Below are 21,165 nucleotides of genomic sequence, written 5' to 3'. Positions count from 1 at the left end.
GAGAGAAACTCTAGCACCACATCCAAAGTGATTGAAGACCGCACCTTATTGATTTCCCACCCCATTGGGAGACATTTTCCTGCAAAACTATCTTGAAATTCTTGGTTGCACATCAACAAAATAGCATTTTCATCGACTGTTGGCGGTTTCGCTGTACACTTTTCAGATAAAACTCCTTCTACAATAGTTGGAATGTCACTTCTCGTCTCCATCAGTAGCTTATATGACAAAATAGCAAGCCTTACACCCTCACTTTTGCCATTGACAAGTACCAAATCCCATTGGAATACTGCAAACATATGTAGAGCACATAAAATTTCATGGAGGGTGGCAAAATTTACAATTCAAAATGGAGCACAAGAAAAGTTTTACATTTCCGTATTTCAATATTTTAAAAGGTTTCATATGCTTTTGATGCTTTCATCAGAGATATTCAGCGCAATATTGACTGACCTGAGCGTGCTCACAATAGTATCAGCGCCATCTAATGACGAGCATTCACACCGCTGAACAACTCAAATAAAATATTCATACGCGTAAACACTTTAGTGTTGTCTCTTCACAGTACACAAATCCTATTTTATATTCTCACACTCGATATCACTTCACTCCTCATTTCTTAATTAGCTTAATGTCTGACGAAGCCTCAGACATTAGCCGATTTATGTAATTATTCGCGTCTACGCTAATGACGAACTTGATGCTTTTGCAAATTCCATTATTTTGTGTATAAATTCCAACCCAAGGTGTACGCACAGACACATATTGAGCACACAATTACTGCCAATTTACATGGCAAAGGGAATTAAAATTAATCCATATACTACATATAATGTATACATTTCAATGTGCCAAATCTCACACTGTAGGTGAAAGCTCGTCGTGTTGGTCGATTAGCACAATTATTTGTACACAATTAAATATTTTAATTTTCCCGAATCCCATTTGCAGCCCCATCAAAAGGGGTTGAATTGAAATTTAATTATGACTTTGCACTGGGAGTGTCATAATCACTGCGTGTGAGTGGATTTTAATGACTTTTTGTCGAGTACATTCGCCTTTTTTCTCTCTCTCTTTCACTGCAAAGCAATTTATTTTCCTTACACGCTTAATAATTTTCCAACTCTTCCAACACAACACACACACACACAGAGACTTCTCCAAAATTTCCCACCCAGATAACACATGGAAAATATGATGACTCATTTAGTATTCTCTATTATTATCATTAATCCTTTCACAGTTTATGCTTCAGTTTTTTTTTCTTGGAGGGATGATTTATGATAATTCCTCCCTTCATGTGCCATTTTTTCATTCCCTCTGATACACACGTAAAGCGCAAAACTGACATCGAGAAGAGAAATTGCGATAAAGAAAATGACTTAAGGAATGATGGCAATTTGTAGGTGAGAAAAAAGACATCCAACGATATAAGAGCGATTACAAGCTTGCGGGTGATCCACAGAAGGTTAAGCGAGAACGCGAGTGGGTAAGACTGACAGCTGGTTGAGCCATAAAACGCGACTGATCCATCGATATATCGAAAGGTCAGCCGATATTTATGGCGTTCCCGATGGCAGCGCCTTCGGCTGAAAATGCACCGAAACATTTCACAACTCAAAACAGGCAAAATGGCGGATCTCGCGGAATCTCAAAATCTATGAATTCTTCTGCAAATCTTCCATTTTCACAATTTTATTGTAAAATTTCACGCTTTCTGATAAAATAAACAAACCAATTGACAGATGAGCACGCGAAGCAAAATTGTCGCTAGTGTCGACAAAGAGGAATAACTCCTGATTGTGTTTAGCGCCAGATCTGCCATCAATTATGGCTAATCCATATTTTGAGTGTAACCACGACTTATTGCTGATCCTGTCTTTACACACTCCAAGATCATACACAGAGGAATAATCCCAATTTCTGTCGATTCGAGGGTAATCCGCATGTCTGTAATCACTCTAAGGATATTCAGAGTTATCATGAGGCGCGCAAATTCTCAGTTCCACACACACACACACTTGTCAGGAACTTTCCTAATGAATTGAAAATAATGAAAGGCATCCCAAAGGCCGTCCTCTTTAATGAATTTTCCAATTCACCGATACAAGACAGCGTGGGTGATAGATTGCAGGCGAGACAAGGGACAATAGATTATGGTGTAAATTGCTTGAGAACCCAACAAGGGATTTCTCACTCGTTGAAGTTTGAATGTGTGCTTTGTCACTGGGATTTTAAAGCTTAAGAGGAAAATTCCAGTGACGATGTGCTCTATACGCCATTGATAATTTCCCAATTCAATTTCATGTATACACAAGATTATATAAGGAATATCTTGTTTTGATCTTCTTTATCGTTTGTGTCTTGTGTATAAGCTTTTCATGTTTTGACACAATTCAATTTCATGTTTGGCTTGATAAGTTTGAAATTGTACGGAAATGAAAGTTATGTCAGTAGAAAGGTTCAAGATTTCACCTTTCTTTGAAAGGATTAATCAAAACTATAAAGTTTCACTGACAGTTCTTGAAGCACAGCATCACGGAGGACATTTTGTAAGGAGAACTCGAGGAATTTCAATAAATTCCTCAACGTGATACACAGTTTCTGTGATGAGGGGAATGAATATGATTTTCCCATTCTTCACACAATTTTCCCTCTATTGTCTTCGCCCCCGTGAATTGAGCGATAAGTGATAAATGATGGGAAATCTGCCAGTAGAAATTAATTGGATTGATTTTCTGCAGCATCTTCACAATATCCAAAATTCATTTCACTTCTTCTCCATCAAACACCCATAAATCTTCAGTTCAGGACGAAACATATTTGACACAACGTGTGTGCTGTGAGATAATGAAAATATATTTGTGACAACATCTTCTGTCCCTCCCTTTCGTCACTGAAAGAAAATTTCCCTGGAATAGTGTCAAACATACCATCCTGATCAGTGTCATCATCTTTGCTAATTGCCTTCGTTGTCTCACACGACACGACTTTGAGGCCCGTGGCTGATCCACCTGACTCCTTCCTTATGTTGTTTATCACCTCAACCTCCGTCGTGACAACAGCATCCTGATTCTGCGATGACACAATGCTATTGTTCCTGTGTCTTTTGTGCTTCGACACAAAGCACCAGCCACACAATGTCATGTTCTTTGGCACGGGCACAATAGATAACGATGGTCGCAATAAAAATCTCAACACTCCTCCAACTAATTCACTCTTTCCCGTCCTCTTTTATGGACTAATTTTCAAAACCCACTGACAGCACATTTCACCCTTTCCGACAATGCATAACTATACACATATTTTCATTCTGTATCTAAAATATTTGTGGGCTGTTTGCTTTCAACATCACGCACGCACACACATGAGCATTTCCCATCATATCATTTAGCAACATCCATAAATGATAATAGCTTCGAAATCACATACAGAAATTTTAGCAATAAATACCACATGCGGGACCAAATTGCAATTAATTCCCACCAATTACCGAGACAGAGAGAGAGAGAGATTAATTAACACAATCGCACAGCAGGAAAGTTCTCGGATCGCTTTACACTTAAGCTCATGAATTGAGAAATTGGATCTCATATTACACTCTGTGTTCCTTTTCCGACTTTATCAACGTGACACCAGAGTAATCATGCCAATTTATGATATTAATCGTGTGTATAAGTGGCAAAAGCTTAGCATTTACATTGGATGAAGAGCTCATGGATGTGCAAACGATGCAATTTCCTTTCCAGGAACAGGAAATCGATGGAATTTAATGGTTTTGCCAGGTGGTTTGAAGATTTGCAAGGTTAAATTGCAAGTCAAACCTATAAATTTGCCACTTCTCCAATTCCCTTTTTCAATGCCAAATCGATAGGCGGACGCACATGAATATGTGTGAATGAAATGTTTTCAATCACAGACCTTTTAATTAAACATGCGAATTGCCTATGAATTTTTTACAAGGGTTTTTTTTAGATTGAAAATAAAATATCATTGAAATGGTTTCAATGTCAGAGAACACTTTAAAATTCATCCTGATCCTTTTCAATATCAAACACACGTTGCAACTTTAATGGTTTCGTATTTTATTCCGTATAAAATATCAATATGGTGTTGCAACTTTAGACTTTTCATAGCTTATATTGACGGCCGTCCGGCTTATTAAAAATTCTATGAACGTAAAGTTGCAACGAGCGGTAAGGGGTGATCAAAGGAAAGAAATTCTACGTGTGACTCAAAAGGACCTTCAAAACTAGGTTTTTGGAGCAATAAAAGACAATCAATTTCGCATCTAGACAGAACGATCTGAATATATATGTGAAATGTGGCTTCAAACAGATTGACATCAGTCATTTGTCCTATTGATTTGAATCTACTGTGTTCTTGACTACCTTCGTCACTGTCAAAGATAAAGTGCGGGAACTTTTCCTCCAACTTTCCAATCGCGCCATGAAAATTGGGGACAGAATCCAACACACACTGTCTCTCTCTCTTTTGACAGCCTAAAATTAAATTGTCTAAAATTAAACACACAAATTAGCATATTATCTCTATAAATACGTCACTTTTGTGTCTTATTTGATTTCCCATTTGGAAAATCATTTATTTACATTCAAGCTTCCTTTCGGTTTTCAATATATCCACAGTTTTTTTTTTCATCATTTCCCTCTCAATATTGGTCTCGTTTCCATACAAGATAGCAGAGAAATCACATTTTTCTCTTCTTCCCCATTTAACAATTCCTCATTCTATTGAGTGTGTGACAGAAGCTTTCAAAAAAGCTCAAGAGCCAAGATATATACAATATTTTTTTCTGTCTGTTACATCAAGAGAAACATGATAAAAATAATATTTTTCCTCTCTTCCACACTTTACTTTTCATCATCAAAATCCCAGTTTTTTTTTTATCATCTCTCACTCAGTAACTTTTCATGTGTTAAATTCAAGGATTTGAGATAAATAAAAAAAATCATGAGCTTTTGATCAACATGAATGAAGAGGCTTGAGATAATAGCAAATTTCTGTTCATGAGATAATGAAATACAAATAATGAAAGCGCCAAAAGGTTTCTTTTTTTATTTATTCAAAAATCAACCACGCGAAGCAAAGCAATAACCGTCGAAAGGGAGTTGATATAATAAATTCAATACAATTCACTGGCAATCAATTGTCAGGCGATTTTCCATTAATTTTTCCTCCCCATTCAAGTGACTGAGAGAAATTGGTATTAATTTAATAAAAATACACCTGTTTTGTTCTATGTTTTCAACAGGAAATAACAACAATTCGTCCATTTCCATAAGCAAAACAACGTGATTTTTGAATATGTGAATATTTTTCCAATAAATTCATTGCACTATTGTTTAGTCCAAAAGTATAAAAAAAATATAGAGAAATTTGAATGCATGTTTGCACATTAATGCTCATGTTTTAATCTATATTTTATGATAAGATATTATATTACGCTTGATTTACATTGACACTAATTTGAGCACTGAAGAGAAAAGCTCTCGAGACAATTGTCGTATCTGCAATAGACGATATCATATGATATCAACCGGAAACTAGTTCAACAGAATCATCAATTCACCCAAGAACTTTTCCACAAACCCTCAATTATGAATTTATATATATACATATACATAGTTTTTGCTCACTTGAGTGAAACAATAACACTTGAATAAGCTTTCCACTTGACAAAAGCTGAAAGTCTTTCAATATAGCTAAAATATTGCGAGCTTTGAACTGAAAATACGACCAGAATTATTATTTTCCTGTCAATTCAACCTTCCAAATCCCTCAGGATGGACTGAATGGCACCCAAACGGGTCAATTTCACTACAATTCCCTTCTTTTCTCATGCTGCAGACACACGATATTGACTTTAGATCACACTATATAGACCAGGAGTGCAGAAAGAACTCCTTTTATGACTCTGCATCAATATTGTGAATAAAGGAAGTTGTTGGAAAATAAATTCTCCCTTGAGGTACAAAGACTATTATTCAGAGAGTGTGTTATCATAACCGTAACAGCTGCAAATTACATTTGTATTGTGCAGCGAGAGAGATTAATGAGTGAAAACTTTTGGATTTTCACACTGAGAAAATGTGCACAAGATTTATGATATTAATTTTAATCTCAAAATATTTCACGAAAGAGAAAAAAAAATTCATTTGATATTCATTAAAATGTGCAAGTATAAAAAGCTCCTATAATTGAATTTTTCTCCTCTTAATTAGTGCCACTCACGAATGGCCCAAAGAAAAAATTCTTCACCTTATTTTTTCACGTCACATCACAGATAAAATTGACATTTAATTTATTTTTCAATTAACAACCCTGTCATAATATTTGCATAGAACAAATTTTGAAATGAAAAACAAAGGTTCACCCTAAGCTAATCAACACACATAATATTCATGTTCATTTCTGCATAATTTCCGGGGATTATTTTCCATCAAACAATTTTCCCCATTTTCTTTTTTTTTTAATTATTACAGCAAAGCAATCACCCACAAATATTTATATTTTTAGCGCAGAAAGCAAACCTGTTTTCTTTTGTAACAAATTACCGTGACAAACGATTAAAGCGATCTTAAGACGAACGGCAAAAATAAAATCATATGAAAGAATAGAAAGACAGTGAAGGTAAAACCGGCACGGGCAAAAGCTCTTCGTCAACTGAAAGCTGAGTGAGAAAGCGCGAGCTTTTATACATTTCCCCCGCATATAAACTCTCACCAGAACCAGGCAAGGAGAGAAAACTCTCTTTCTCTCACTCATTATGGCCATACATTCAGCACTTTTCCCAACATGTGCGCGCCTCAGTGGCAAGCCAATGGGAAAAATCTTGAGGAAAACTACATAGCTATGTGTGGCCCTCATGTCGCTTTTCGTGAATCAACCCACAAAATTCAAACTCCCTCTTCCATTTATCTCCAGCAGAACAACCTAAATTGTGTGTATGTGTATCCAATCTTCTCTCACATTTATCATATCGCATATATCTATTGGAAACTATAAATGCCCGACATTCTAGCGAAAGTTTTTACTAACTAATTTCACAACCCAGAACTGGTGGAAGTTTTCATCTTGAATGGAATGGAAAATGTCTCAGAAATCATTTTCCATTCAGAAGGGATAATCAGACATTGAATAGAGATACACAGAATGATGAATAAGGCAAAATTGTGCAAATAATGGCTTTTTGCCCCTTTTTTGAAGTTTGCTATATTGTCAATAATAATATTTTTAAACTATTTACATTACATTTGCTAAAATCACAGCGTTTACATTCGACATAGCTTCTTCGAAAAGTTCCTTAGTTCCTAGCTTCTTCCTTAGTTCTTTCCAAAATAGGGTTATATTTTATTGCCAATGCCAAAGAATCTGAGTTATGACGGTTTAAATTTTTTCATATCAAAATCTGGGATTTTTATTACTTTTGATGTTGGACACAGAAGAAAAAAACTACAGTAAATTCCACATTCACGCAAACGCAAAGTGTGCGCTTATCCACAATCTCTATTACTATTAAATTAATATATGGTTATTAAATTATTACTGTTATGAAGGACATTCCAATGAAGAAGGGATGATTTACAGGATAAAAAATTCATGATCAAGAGGTTTATTTTCATTCCACATCTAGATAAATCACTGAAAGCTGCCTTTATTCCTATATTCAGCTCAAAAGCTTTATATTGATTCATCATAATTTACAAAAATCCCACTTAAAGCACCGCAATTTAATACACAATTTAGAGCTCAAATTGACTTTGACACGAAAAAAAAGTGGGATTATATGTTGGGATTCAACGGAGATTAATGTATTTTCACAACAAGCTGATGAGGATTATCTCGGGGATAAAATAACTCCAGTAATGCAATTGGAATTAATGTGTGCTTGATGTAGAAAAAAGTTAGTTTGAACTAAATTGACTTTGGCCCATCTTTTACGTGTTCGTTAAGAGTTTTTTTTTCTCCTCCCTTCTCTTTTCACCCTTATATGAATTTAATCTTGAGTCTCTCAGAGAAACATTCTTTTCCCCAATGTCTTGTGTGGTTTTCTTCGTATGTTCTCCCCTTCAGTATCTTTGTATCTTCAATTTTCATGTCACGCTTTCTACTCATCATCCGTACAACATCTTCATTCTCACATTAAGACACTCACTCTGCCATTGTCATTCATCAAAGCTTAAGGAGATGAATGCGCTGTACCGCGAGAAAAGTGAGGCAGGAACACACAATTTAGCATTAAATTTGCCTTTATTAATGTTCAACCGTCACTCGAGTGTAAGATTGCCCAGGAAATACATTCGTCTCGAGGCTCTCTCTCTCTTCTCTCATCTTCGAGACTTTTGTAACTATTAGATTTTCTCATGTCACAAAATGTCCCTAATAAATTACATTTTTCAAGAACTTCTCACACCATCTGTTGGTCTTTTTTTTCTCGTTGCTTCTTGTTTCCTCCACAACGCAATTTACCCCAGATTCAATAAGGATATAATTAATGAAAAAACACCCTGAAAAGATGGATGGAGAAACGCACCAAGTTTTTTTTCTCACGTTCTCTCCAACAATTGGATTTAAGGTGCGATGTTTTATCCGTTGGTAGTTTGGAGATAAGAATTTTTTAGAAAATTGTTCCATCACTCGAGAACACTTTTCCATTCTCTTCTTCACGCACGACACACAAAATGCCATCCCTTAATGACTGGGTGGAAGCATTAAAAGAAATTACTACAAAAACATGCTTCAAATCAACGGGTGCCTCGAAAACTATCAAAAATCGACTTTTGATAGTTGACGTCTTATCTTTCTTTCTTTCTTTTTTAGATAGATCTTGATGTCTTAAAATAAAAGATAATTTTAGAAAACACTTGCAGGAGAAATATTAGATTTATTGGATATTTAATTTAGTTTAATTGCAATTAGTTGAGAAATTTATACAAATTGATATTTTTCTTATGCTTTTTTTAGTGGCTTTGGATCCTGAAATTCACTTTAAATCATTTATATTGATGAATCTTTGTTGGGCATAATTTTTTATATGATGAAAAAATAATTCGAATTTACCAATATTATCAATTTAATGCACGATAAGAGGGAGTTTAAGATAAAAATTAGTCTAATTTCAAAGCAATGTCAAATTTCTCTACTGAAGAATGGCAATTTTGACTTTTGCTAGTTTTCGAAGCACCCGTCGAAATAGAGCCTTACAAGATATATTTTATTATTTTTTTCATGTGAAAGTAAATTAAAAGCAATTAAGTATGTATGATTAAAGAAGAGCCTGAAGCATTTCAATCCTTATTACCAAAGCAGCAATTTCCATTATAATAAATTGCTGAGGATATATTAATTTTCCGCTTCTGCATCCTTCTCATTTGAATAAATTATTGCCTCTTCTGTGGGAAATTATTAAGTGAGTTGCACGAGAATTTTCATGGGAGGCAACATTCCTCGTCAGACACTAAATGCCATTCACGTAATTTTCATCTCGAGAATATGCATTTTCACAGTCGTAAATTGTGCCTTTTATCATATTTTTGAATCCTCTCTCTCTCTCTAGAAATCTCTAGTTAAAGTTGGAGTTTCCGAAAGTTTAGCTTTGAAAACATATTTCTCTTAATTACAAAATGTTTTATTACATAAAATCCAATTTACTTGTACAACCAAATAGTTTAATTTGCTGTTCATTCTTCAACACGATGCGCTTTGTTTTCTTTCGTCTCTAATTCAAATATAAATTCATCAAACTCTTGTGGTTATGAAAAAAAAAACGAACTCACTTGATGAGGTTTGTTTCCCATGATGAACTTTTAGAGAGAAACTTTGGCATCTGTTTATCTCCCAGTTATCAAATTTAAAGAGTTTCATGAAAACTTTATACGGAAAATTCTCTCAAGATGAATATTGGGGGAAATTTCTCTCTCTCTCTCTCTCTCTTTCTTCACTACATCTTGTAATCAAGATGAAGATTGTTGGTTGCGAGACATAAATTGAATTTTCTCCCTTTTAAAATATGACTACATAATTCAATTTTAAGCTGATGCAGGCAAGAAAATTGCATATCACGTTCAAAACCCCATGAAAATTTCATCATTGCAATCCTGCCAGAGCTTTTTCTGCATGTCGCGCGCGCGAAATGAGAACTTCCGGGATGTTTAAACAAGAGTTGAGTGAAATCTATAAATGGAAAACATTGTCAGGGTGGCGCGCAATATGAAAAAAAGGAGAATGCCGAGAAAGTGAAGCCATGCGATAAAATGTTTATTTTTCTTAATGGAAAAACCCCTTGCCGCCGCCTGTGAAGGCGCCCGCTTGGCGTTAGTTCACGATATTTTCATCCTTGTCTATAATATATATCATGTATTTTCCGGGTTAAATTGTCACCTCGACTTGTGTTTTTTTGTGTGCAATTTGCCAAGTTTTGCGTAAACACTCTTTGCGCAAATAAATAAATTCAGCTTTATTCGAAGTGCAACGAGAAAGTTTTGACTGAAATTATAGAGATGGAAAATATAGAGAGAATTTTATTTGCAGAATGGATCATAAAGTAGCAAATTTCGCCATTCAGAACAGAATTAGAGTCAAATGTTATAGTTGGAAGAGAGATAATAAAGTGGAGAAATCACAAGGGGTTTGTCATTAGGGGTAGTTTTGGGTTTATCTTCAAATAATTTATTTTATCACTTCCAAATTGTATATTTTCTCATTTTACACAAATGGCAACATTTTCATACAATAAAAGTCTTATTAATATTCCATTTACAGTCATCCAAAATCCTAAATAAACAAACCTTTCACTCACCCGCATTGATCTAAATTGTAACCAATCTTATCTGGGAAATATGCAAAGAATATCCTTTTGAGGTGAAAGTTCAATATCTCACTTTTTTTTCTTCTCTTTTGCATCCCTTCAAATCGAATACACAAGATTCCAAGTTGAGCCCGTCATTGAAAATTCCAAGAGCATAGCATAAATTTCTCCGATTCCCTCTTGCTATCCTTCAAGAAGAGGACCAAGACAGAGAGAGAGAGAGAGAGTGACATAATGCTAATACGCGGAGGGATTCTTTTTATCATTTCCCACGGACTTGACGTTGTATTGCTAGCAATTTGTACAAATAACACCCAATTTTCTCACTTCAACCCTTCTTTTTTTTGCTTCTCCCTCTTCTAAACTTGTATATATATATATATATTTATAAGGGAAATGCTTTTTCAAAATCGATAAAAAGCAATCATCTATATTTGATGGCAAATATTGTGGGGAGAAAAAGAGAGAGAGAGAGACCTTTTGTGCTCCGTTTGGAAAATTTAACCACCATTTTCTTACAAGAGTCTTTGAAGGAAATTCCACTCCTTCTGCTTTTTCAACCCCAATCGAAAAAGCTCATATAAACATCGAAAACATATCTCAGAAATACCCTCCCAACATAAGTATTACAGACATTACACATTGCCTGTGATATTCATTTGATTCTCTCACTTTCGCACTGAAGCGCAGTGGTAAATATGGGGAGCAATAAAAGACACATAAATTCTATTTGTTGGTTTTCTTCATCTCTCAACCATCGCCAAAGTAGAGCGATTTTATGAAATTCCACCATCAGGATTTTCCCACCACCCCCAGATTGACTGTGACTTGTGTGATAGAGGCCTCCCGAAAATGTAATTCAAGATGATCTCCTCACACACACACACACACACTTTTCATCCCCCACAAAACACAAGAAATCCACCCCCAAACTCTGTCGATTCCTTTCTCCCATGGCATGATAAACACATTGTGAAGTTGATGCCATGAGAAACATTTGTCGCTCTTCAGATAGAGTTAACGATTTAATTTAAATAAATACATTTTCACGCTACAATGAGTTGAGATTCCTTAAAGGCCGCCACGCACCCCTTTCGGTGGGGGTTTGTTAATAAAGTTGGCACTTGAAGGAAAATGCGAAAATGGTTGGGAAACACACTTCAAACAATATTCTCTCTCAGTCAGATTTTATGTATAAATACAAAGTACTTAAAGCCACTCAACTGACAATTAAGCAATTTAATGAGGAAATTTAACCCACAAAAAAAAAACTCAAAAGTAATCTTCTTAAGCACGCAAATTGACCAATTTTTGGTATACACAGAGAGAGAGGAAGAGAGACAAATAACATCCAATATTTATTGCCACAGAGCAAATTCAAACCCCTTCGACTTTTGGGCATATTTGACTAAAAGGTTGGAAACTTACCTGTTGCCGAACCACTACTCGTGGCCAGATTCTGCGGCAGGAGGTTGGAGAAGATGTTTTTGCGCTTCTGTGTTGGCGATGGCGATGGCGATCGACCGCCCTTCCTCTCCGGAAGTGTTAAATTGATTTTAGGACTTTCACTCATATTCACAGTTGTTAGAAGACTTTCACTGTTGAATACACAAAGAGACGAATTAGTTTCATCCACTTTGGCTTACTTCATCATATATTTCCCACGAAACTTACATAGTGATTTTGTTGTATGTGGCTTTAGTTAAGATATGCTTTCAAGTTAGAATTGCTTATAAAATTTCTCTAGGAATCTCTGCAAGGACGACTTGGTGGACACTGAAAAGGAGAGAAAGAAGAAAGACCGTCAAGGGAATGCTCAACACAGTCGACCAGAGGAATCAGCCGTTTTGCTCGCCATCACAAACACCAGTGAATGCTGCATGTGGTGAGTTTATTCAGAATTCAACCGCAGGAATCGTGACTTCACTCAGCTTTCCCTGCTTTACAACCCAAACACTTCCGTTCTCGCCGCTACGGATCACTTCCGCCGCCGCCTTTCCCACTTCCGCCGGCTCTTGAGCGACATTCGAAGCTTTCTCCTCTTCGATATTCCATTTGCTGGGCATAAAGTGTCGTCCAGGGCTGAAGATCCCATCGTAGAGTTCGGATTTCGTTTGCGCTGGACAGAGAGAGATGAATCTCATGCCCAAATCTTTGCCTTCCAGAGCTACACTTCGAGTGTAAGCCAGAAGTCCGTGCTTTGAAGCTCCATAAGATGGAGTGGCTCGAAAGATCTTGAATCCTGCATCAGAAACGATGTTAAGAACAACTCCTCCTTTGCCACACTTCGAGTCAACTCTCATGCAGTCAATGGCCAAGAGAGTTGATCTGATAACAGCAATTAGATTCACTTCAATGACTTTCTTGAATTCACTCTCATTCAAAATTCCCGCGCAATTCACGACAATATCCAAATTCTGGATTTCCTCGGTGAATTTCTTGAAGCACAGCTCAAGATCTTCCTGCAAAGTCACGTCAGCGCGATAGAAAGTGATGAAAACGGAGGGAAAACGTGATTTCCAGTCATTCACTGTTGATTCTCCTGGTTGAAGATCAATTAAGCCGAGATTCTTAATGCCATTCTTGAGCAATTCTTCACAAATTGCTTTCCCAATGGCACCTGAACCTCCAGTAACCAGAGCACTTTTGCCCTTAAGATCCATTGTATAGTTTACTGATTAGTTGACTTGAGAATGAGGCAGTATTTAAAAGGAAAATTTTGTTGAAAACACTAATGAAGCACAGCTTCAAAATGTAAAAACTTAATAGTTCATTAAAGTTTACAACCAGAAGTGTTTCTCTTAACACAGTACAGCAAAACTTTAACCAAGAGTAAAGTAATTTTCCCGATTCTTTGCGTCAAAGGTTTTTTTTTCTTCTAATTTCTCACTCTTCTAGTAAACAGCTTTTGTCCAAGGATTTTGTGTTGACATCATAAGAAAACTGAATGATAAAATACAGATTTCTGCTAAATTTCTTATAGTTAAGCTCATAAGAATAGCCTTCGGAATTGAGGAAGTTTTTCCCTCCAAATCCACACTGTGTAGAGCTTCTTCTCTTTGCTGCCCATTTCTAGCAGTGTAGTTGCTTCTCTCAGTCCACTATAACCGTCCCATTTTCCCCTCTAGGCTCAAAAGCATCGACAAAAGGTCGATAAAACTCGCAATGTTGCGCGAGACAGCATCAAAAGCAAGCATGCTCGTGAGTAGCATGACTGAATGCGACTCAATATCAGCTGCTTTGACTTTCCACCGCCGAATTCAGCCGACGAACACAATTCCCAACACAGTGATGTGGTTCCCCTCGTTCGACGCCCATCATTTCTCACTGTGCTCCGCTGTAGTGTAACCATTTTATGGATTTTCTACATTGATTCCACCTCTTGGTAGCATCGTCTCCATGTCTCACCATCCATCAACCGGTTTGTATTGCATCAGCCCAGCATAAATTGGTATTTCAAGTTCCCTCAAACTAGTTGGCCAGACAACAAATTTTCGTTGAGATTGAGGAAACTTTTCCATTTATGCATTGTGTTGTGTGTGTGGAATTTCAGTGGTTAAAGTTTTGAGTGCGATAAAGTGTGTTTATCCCAGAGAAACCAATCTCAGAAAACACCTTTGTGTCGAAGAGATTTTCTTTGTCACTCTCTTCACCCCAAACCAAAAAAAAAGACTGTTTAAAAACACACAGAGACTCTCACCTCAACCATTCACTAACGACGGTGTGATTTGTGCGCTTGTGTGCGACGCCAATTCAAGCGTCAACATCAAACAGTGAGAGACACTCTTCGCAGGAGGTTAGAAAATGATAGAAAGACACACATTCACACATCCGCTGAAACATGATGAATTAATTGGATATGAAATCCTCTGTTCGGATAAAGAACACTCAGAGAGAGAGAGAGACACCCTCTCAAGAGAACTTGCGTAACATCGCACAGAACTATGTGATCATCATCGTCAAATCGAAGTGTGTGACAGAGTGTGCTATATACATACATAGCATACATAGTAATGAGAATTAATTCACCGCGCGCTGTTCGTGAGATAAGGAGTGTAAATTATTAATTTGCACCCATAAGAGCCCAGTATTCAATCATGATTTTGTACACGCCTCAGGTGAATGTGACGAGAGGAAATGTTGTCTCGTGGAATATTTATTATTTGGTTGAATGAACAGCGTCGGAACGGTGCTCGACATTTCTTCACAATTTCAAACGATTGCAGTGAATAATTCAGCCAACAAGTAAAATACACTCGCGCGCACATCTTACGGTCCAAAACACCCTCTCAGTCAACCCAGAATGAACAGACCGTCAATTAATCATTAAGAACCGAAGAGAGACTCAAGTGTACGCGCGAGACGAACAATTAAAATTCAACAAACATGCGATATGCGAATGATATTGAAAACCATGTGAAATCATACATTGCAAACCGAGAGAGAGAGAGAGAGTGACTCAGTAGAATATTTCTGGTGACAGTGACTAAAAATACAAATAATACATCTGTTGCTGCAGCACGAAAAAACACACACTCTCTTATCAATTCACTCCTTTTTCTCCCTCGCGCCAGACAAATTCCCAATGAAGTTCACTGATAAAGCACAAACAGTGTGCTCAAGGGTCTTTAACACATCCGCATTTCTTAAGCAACAATAAGAGAAGAAAAAAACGCAATCGTCAAGCATGCCGTAATACAAGAGCTTATCTTAACGATAAGAAACGAATTTCTTGAAATATATTTTAATTAGCAGATAAGAAAGGTCAAATTTCGTGTTTACCATGCAATTCGGACGCAAATTTTATCAAGACAGAAAGGTTTCTTCAGTCATTTTACAATCGAAAAAAACATACAGACATTAATTAATGAGATTTTGTCCATCATTGAGAATAAAAAGCATTAAAAAAACAAGTATATTTTTGCTAGTAAAATGCACAAATTTTGCATTTTGAGCTTAATTCATGCCATCAAAATGACTTAAAAGATTTCTCTGCTTTTCCAACAGTTTCCCAACTCTGAGTGCCAAATAACCACTATAGAGGGAGCAAAAGTCATCGGTTTATCGACGACTAAACACCAAAATAAGAAGGCCAACATTTGCTGGTGTGAATGATAAATCCACTGAAAGCATTGATGAAATTGAGAGCCAAGCTGAAGAACAGACTCAGGAAGCTTTCTAAATTTTTCAGTTCATCTCCTCATTTTCCCTCCTTCTTCCTTCCCACATTCGCCAATATGACGACAATCGGCGAGGATGCGCCACACAAGGCGACCTCGATCCTGAAAGTCTCCGGGAATCTCATGCATCGCTTCGTGGTGATCCTCGTGCGCACCGTGATGAGATTCCTGTTCGGAACGAAAGGTGGCGCCATGCCGCCGATTAAGGACTTGAATTTGCTGGAATCGGCAACGTCCTTGGCGCGCAAAATCCGCACGGGCAAAGTGAAGAGTGTCGACGTCGTGCAGTCCTTCATTGATCGAATCAACGAAATCAATCCCGTCCTCAATTGTGTCGTCGATCGACGCTTTGAGGACGCACTGAGAGACGCTGCAGCGGCGGACAAGTTGATAGCGTCCGGAGAGTATTCGCAAAGTGAATTGGAGCGAATCAAGCCCTTCCTGGGCGTCCCAATCACCACCAAGGACTGCATCAGTGTCAAGGGAATGCTCAACACAGCCGGAATCGTGGCGAGACGCAACACGAGAGCCGAAGAGGACTCAGAAGCCATCCAGAGGATGCGAGACGCCGGCGCCATTCCGCTCGCCATCACAAACACCAGCGAATGCTGCATGTGGTGAGTTTAATCAGAATTCAACCGCAGGAATCGCGACTTCAGTCAGCTTTCCCTGCTTCACAACCCAAACACTTCCGTTCCCGCCGCCTCGGATCACTTCCGCCGCCGCCTTTCCCACTTCCGCCGGCTCTTGAGCGACATTCGAAGCTTTTTCTCCCTCTATATTCCATTCGATGGGCATCCAGTGATGTCCAGGGCTGAAAACATTATCATGAAGCTTGGATTTCGTTTGTGCTGGACAGAGAGAGATGAATCTCATGCCCAAATCTTCGCCTTCCAGAGCTACACTTCGAGTGTAAGCCAGAAGTCCGTGCTTTGAAGCTCCATAAGATGGAGTTGCGCGTAAGATATTTAATCCAGCCACTGAGCCAATATTAAGAACAACTCCTCCTTTGCCACTCTTCGAGTTAACTCTCATGCAGTCAATGGCCAAGAGAGTTGATCTGATAACAGCAATTAGATTCACTTCAATGACTTTCTTGTATTCACTCTCATTCAAAATTCCCGCGCAATTCACGACAATGTCCAAATTCTGGATTTCCGCGGTGAATTTCTTGAAGCACAGCTCAAGATCTTCCTGCAAAGTCACGTCAGCGCGATAGAAAGTGATGAAAACGTTGGGAAAACGTGATTTCCAATCACTAATTGTTAGTTCTGGTGAATTACGACCGATTAATCCAAGATTCTTAATGCCATTCTTGAGCAACTCTTCACAGATTGCTTTCCCAATGGCTCCTGAACATCCAGTAACCAGAGCACTTCTTCCCTTAAGATCCATTTGTTAAGACTCAGTTCACATTGCAGAATGAAACTGTTATTTAAAGGCAATTTGATAACGACTGCGTGACAAAGTTTTAATGTAAAAACCTTAATAGTTCATTAAAGTTTACAACCAGAAGTGTTTCTCTTAACACTGAGCAACGAAAATTCTCTGTATAAATCAACTGAATAAGTGGAAAACTTACAAAGATAGAGATTTTCTCTGTGCAAAAACATACTTTTTATATAATAATTTCAATGTGCACAATAATTATTTCACCCCATTGTTAATAATAAATAATTATATATTCCACTGAACACATGTACAAAAATTTGCCAGAGATTGAGAATGAAAGTAAAATAACCGTGTGAAATATAAATATTCTGAATTTATGTTAACCACAATTAGCGTTTATGTTTATTAACTTGCCAAATGCCATCGACATGATGTGTAAATCAAGGCAATTAAACTCCTCCAAATTCTGCTTCCTCGCTCGCGGATTAGGGACTGGAAGAGATTAGACCGCCCAGAGGCGAGAATGTGAATATCGTGTGTGCGCGCGTAATTGATGAAAATACAATTATCTGTGCATTTTCTCATGGGAAATTATCCGGAAAACTTTTCACTCTCCCACTTTTGGCTGAATTATGGTGTGTTTTTTGTGTTCCATTTGCGTGCTTTAGTCAATTTCTCGCTCAAGACTCGTTGCGCTCTTGCCATCAAGCAAACAAACATCACACAATTCAGGGAAAATTCCTATGCGCGATGAAATGTTACAAATTTGTCGTTGGCATTTGGATAATTGGTGTCTTTTCTAGTTTTGCCTCCCACCCAAATGTTGAAAGAGAGAAAGAAATGAAAAACATTCGTCTGTGACTGCGGCGTCAAATGGACCACACAAAGGCACAGAATCTCTCTTCTTTTATTCCTTTCATAAACAGCATTTTACGCTCTCTTGCGCTTGACATTAAATCCCAAAAATAGAAAATGGTCACATTTTCAGAGAGGAAAATCCAGAAAATACACAATTGTGGAACATTTTCTTACTTGCAACAATTTCTACGTTAAATAAAACCCATACATATACAAATACTCGCGCACTTCTCCACGTCACATAATGCTAACAGCGAGATTCTAGTCAGAAGGAGAAGGCCGCCATGACAATGGCATTCCCACCACAATTGGTATAGGGATTTCGACTTACAATATGTCACTGATTCGTTCCAGGTGGGAAAGTTACAACAATAATCACGGCAAGAGCTGCAATCCATACGACACCAATCGCACTGTGGGCGGAAGCAGTGGTGGCGAAGGATGTCTTCTGGTGAGATGAGCATCAAGAGAAAATCTTTGACGATGCGCTTAATGCATTTCATCTTTGCAGTCTTCAGGCGGTTCTCCATTCGGAATCGGTTCAGACATCGGCGGCTCCATCCGAATGCCGTCCTTCTTCAACGGCATCTTCGGCCACAAGCCATCGAAGTTCATCGTGTCGCTGAAGGGTCACTATCCCATCCCCAAAGACCACAATCTCAAGTCCTTCCTCGGCGTCGGACCCATGTCACGCTACGCCACAGACTTGCTGCCCATGCTCAAGATTCTCGCCGGCGAGAATGCGTCCAAGATGCGCCTGGACGAGCCTGTGGATCTCACGCGCGTGAAGATCTTCTACCAGACCGACGACGGTGGCGGACACCTCGTCACACCCGTCGACCCAGACATCAAAGCCGCCATCCAGAAGGTCGCCACGCACTTCCAATCCACGCTCAAGGCGAAAGTGCAGAAGGTGCGCTTCGACAAGCTGCGAAAGTCCGCGCCCATCTGGTTTGCCAACATGAAGGCCAAGGACGCGCCGGGCTTCGACCAGGAAATCACCGGCTACACAGGGAAGATCAGTCCGCCAGTGGAGCTGGTGCGCTGGATGCTGGGACGCTCAAATCACACCCTCATCGGCATCATGACGGCCCTGTTTGAGAACTTCGGCGTGAAGTACGGCGACCCGAAGCAGAAACATCTCGTGCAGCAGAAGGAGAAGCTCTTCGCGGAGATGCAGGACCTCCTGGGCGACGATGGCGTCTTCATCTACCCAGCGCATCCCACGCCGGTGAGTGAGAGTCCGTGAATTGAAGCATTGAGCAGATTTTGAACACTTTTTCACCGCTTTCTGCTCAGTTTTGAGCAGATAAAAGTACTTTTCTCAGTACATTCAATAAGAATCCCTTTTAGACCGATAAGAGGCTTAAAAATTTTTGACCAGACAATTTTTGAGCAACTGTCAGAATCTGTGCTCAGATCCTTTTGCTCAGTTAATCTGTGGTAAAATGCAGACATTTTCAGCATTTTTACGAGCAGATCTTCGAACAATCAATCCAAGAATGAACGTCAAGACTAGAATTAATGAGAATTTTGCCATTCTTTTGCATCTTGTGGAATATATTGTCTTTGCTCACAAAGTACAGTTTAAAGGTAAACTAAAGTATTTCATATGCACCACTTTACACGCCTCACCCCGTGATTTATTTTCTTCTCTTGCAACAAGGAAAATATCTCAGTTTCTAACCGGATTTCTCACTCTTCCAGGCGCCCTATCACTATGAGCCGCTCGTGCGGGCGCTCAACTTCTCCTACACGGGCGTCATCAACGTCCTGGGCCTTCCGGCGACCGCGTGTCCGCTGGGCTTGGGCTCCGAGGGTCTGCCGATTGGGCTGCAAGTGGTGTCGGCTGTGAATCAGGACCGCCTGTCCTTGGCTGTGGCGTGCGAACTGGAGCGCGTGTTCGGCGGCTGGGTGGCCCCCGAAATTCAGGCTTAACTTGGGTGTATTTTACATGAGATTTTTGAGTAAATCTGTTGATATTTTGTGAACTGAGCGCAGTTAAATTTCACCTCCCAACTGCCGAATGATGTCCAGGATGTCTCGGCGCTTTCGCGACACCTGCTCCTTGGCCGTGTCGGGCGTTTGGCAGACACTGCCGGCGGTGAGGAAGTGCTGAGCGACTCTTTCGGCCACACAGATGAGATGAATGCCGCAATCGTAGCAATTCGACTGTTGCAGGCAGTTTTGTTCGATCAATTCCGCTGTGGGACAGTTCAGGGGACGCTTGAGGTGATTGAAGAAGCGCCTGCTGCTGGCCAGATTGCTGCCGGACGAGGAGTCGAAGTGGAAAAAGGTATTTTCCTGTCGTGACAGCACTAAGAGACTCCAATGCGATCCGCCAGCCGTTGTGTTGTCATTGTTATTCAGCGCAAAGAAGATTACATCCTTCTCTGTGGCATTCAGAGGACTCAGAAAGACACTGACCTCGTCGCTGGACACAATTTTCAGACACTGCGTGACTTCCGGAGACACAAAGAGAAACTCCGTGGCTTCCTTGAACACTTCCTTCTCCAGATACTCGAAGTAGAAGGAGATTATCTGGTCGTTGAGCCAGTGTGGGCCCCGCAGCAGATTCACGTCCGACTCCCGCAGGAGGCTCTCGTGGTAGGACAGCACTTGTCTGCTTCCGGACGACATTCGCCACAAAGAGAAAAAAAAAGTGATGCACGGAATCGAAGCTCACAGCAATTTACGTGGGATTTTCCACGCTGACTGTCCTCTCAACTTGTTCACTGATTTGCATAACAATCCCACTGTGATTTTCACGCTTTTCCTAATTCAATTATACCTTGGAAAATCACACAAATTCGAGACACTTGCGAGCCCCTGTTTTGACACACTGACATAACCTCACTTCCGCTCAAAAGGCAAACAAGCGAATGAAAAGGCACTTTTGCAGCCTTG

General features: G+C 39.0%; 4 protein-coding genes across 9 annotated transcripts in view; 1 reads left to right on the top strand and 3 right to left on the bottom strand.

Moving 5' to 3' along the window:
* LOC132256315 (cytochrome b5 reductase 4) overlaps positions 1–18,643 on the bottom strand; it is a 31,687-nt gene extending 13,044 nt beyond the window's left edge. The window contains exons 1-3 of one of the 6 annotated variants that reach the window (XM_059752664.1): positions 18,590–18,643; positions 12,503–12,604; positions 12,257–12,426 (exon numbers count right to left, since the gene is read on the bottom strand). In XM_059752664.1, the coding sequence (XP_059608647.1) occupies positions 12,257–12,401 (145 nt within the window). In that variant the 5' untranslated portion in view covers positions 12,402–12,426; positions 12,503–12,604; positions 18,590–18,643. Of the gene's footprint in view, positions 1–2,933; positions 3,530–6,551; positions 6,753–12,256; positions 12,427–12,502; positions 12,605–18,589 lie in introns of those variants that run through there. The other 5 variants (XM_059752660.1, XM_059752662.1, XM_059752663.1 and 2 more) reach the window with 5 other exon arrangements.
* Positions 12,642–13,491, bottom strand: LOC132255865 (15-hydroxyprostaglandin dehydrogenase [NAD(+)]-like). The gene has a single exon (XM_059752036.1). It carries the CDS (start codon positions 13,489–13,491, stop codon positions 12,724–12,726), a length of 768 nt encoding a protein of 255 aa, XP_059608019.1. The 3' UTR covers positions 12,642–12,723.
* Positions 13,689–20,290, top strand: LOC132256316 (fatty-acid amide hydrolase 2-A). The gene is made up of 5 exons (XM_059752665.1): positions 13,689–14,249; positions 15,836–16,625; positions 18,613–18,709; positions 18,770–19,489; positions 19,966–20,290. The coding sequence occupies exons 2-5, from the start codon at positions 15,940–15,942 to the stop codon at positions 20,194–20,196; spliced, it is 1,734 nt and encodes a 577-aa protein (XP_059608648.1). The 5' UTR covers positions 13,689–14,249; positions 15,836–15,939; the 3' UTR covers positions 20,197–20,290.
* LOC132256319 (sentrin-specific protease 8) lies at positions 20,260–21,159 on the bottom strand. Its single transcript, XM_059752667.1, has one exon. The coding sequence runs from the start codon at positions 20,896–20,898 to the stop codon at positions 20,260–20,262; it is 639 nt and encodes a 212-aa protein (XP_059608650.1). The 5' UTR covers positions 20,899–21,159.
* Positions 21,160–21,165: the final 6 nt, after the last annotated feature.

This window comes from Phlebotomus argentipes, unplaced genomic scaffold (assembly GCF_947086385.1).
Source record: "Phlebotomus argentipes unplaced genomic scaffold, Phlebotomus argentipes genome assembly contig_5, whole genome shotgun sequence".
Taxonomy (NCBI): Eukaryota; Metazoa; Arthropoda; class Insecta; order Diptera; family Psychodidae; genus Phlebotomus; species Phlebotomus argentipes.
Note: the sequence above shows the minus strand (reverse complement) of the source record. Positions and strands in the feature narration are given on the sequence as shown.

Coding starts and splice junctions, on each gene's coding strand:
- LOC132256319 (XM_059752667.1), bottom strand. CDS start 20,898: ATGTCGTCCGGAAGCAGACAAGTGCTGTCCTACCACGAGAGCCTCCTG.
- LOC132255865 (XM_059752036.1), bottom strand. CDS start 13,491: ATGGATCTTAAGGGCAAAAGTGCTCTGGTTACTGGAGGTTCAGGTGCC.
- LOC132256316 (XM_059752665.1), top strand. CDS start 15,940: ATGATAAATCCACTGAAAGCATTGATGAAATTGAGAGCCAAGCTGAAG. Junction 16,626..18,612: donor ACCAGCGAATGCTGCATGTG/GTGAGTTTAATC, acceptor GATTCGTTCCAG/GTGGGAAAGTTACAACAATA. Junction 18,710..18,769: donor GTGGCGAAGGATGTCTTCTG/GTGAGATGAGCA, acceptor TCATCTTTGCAG/TCTTCAGGCGGTTCTCCATT.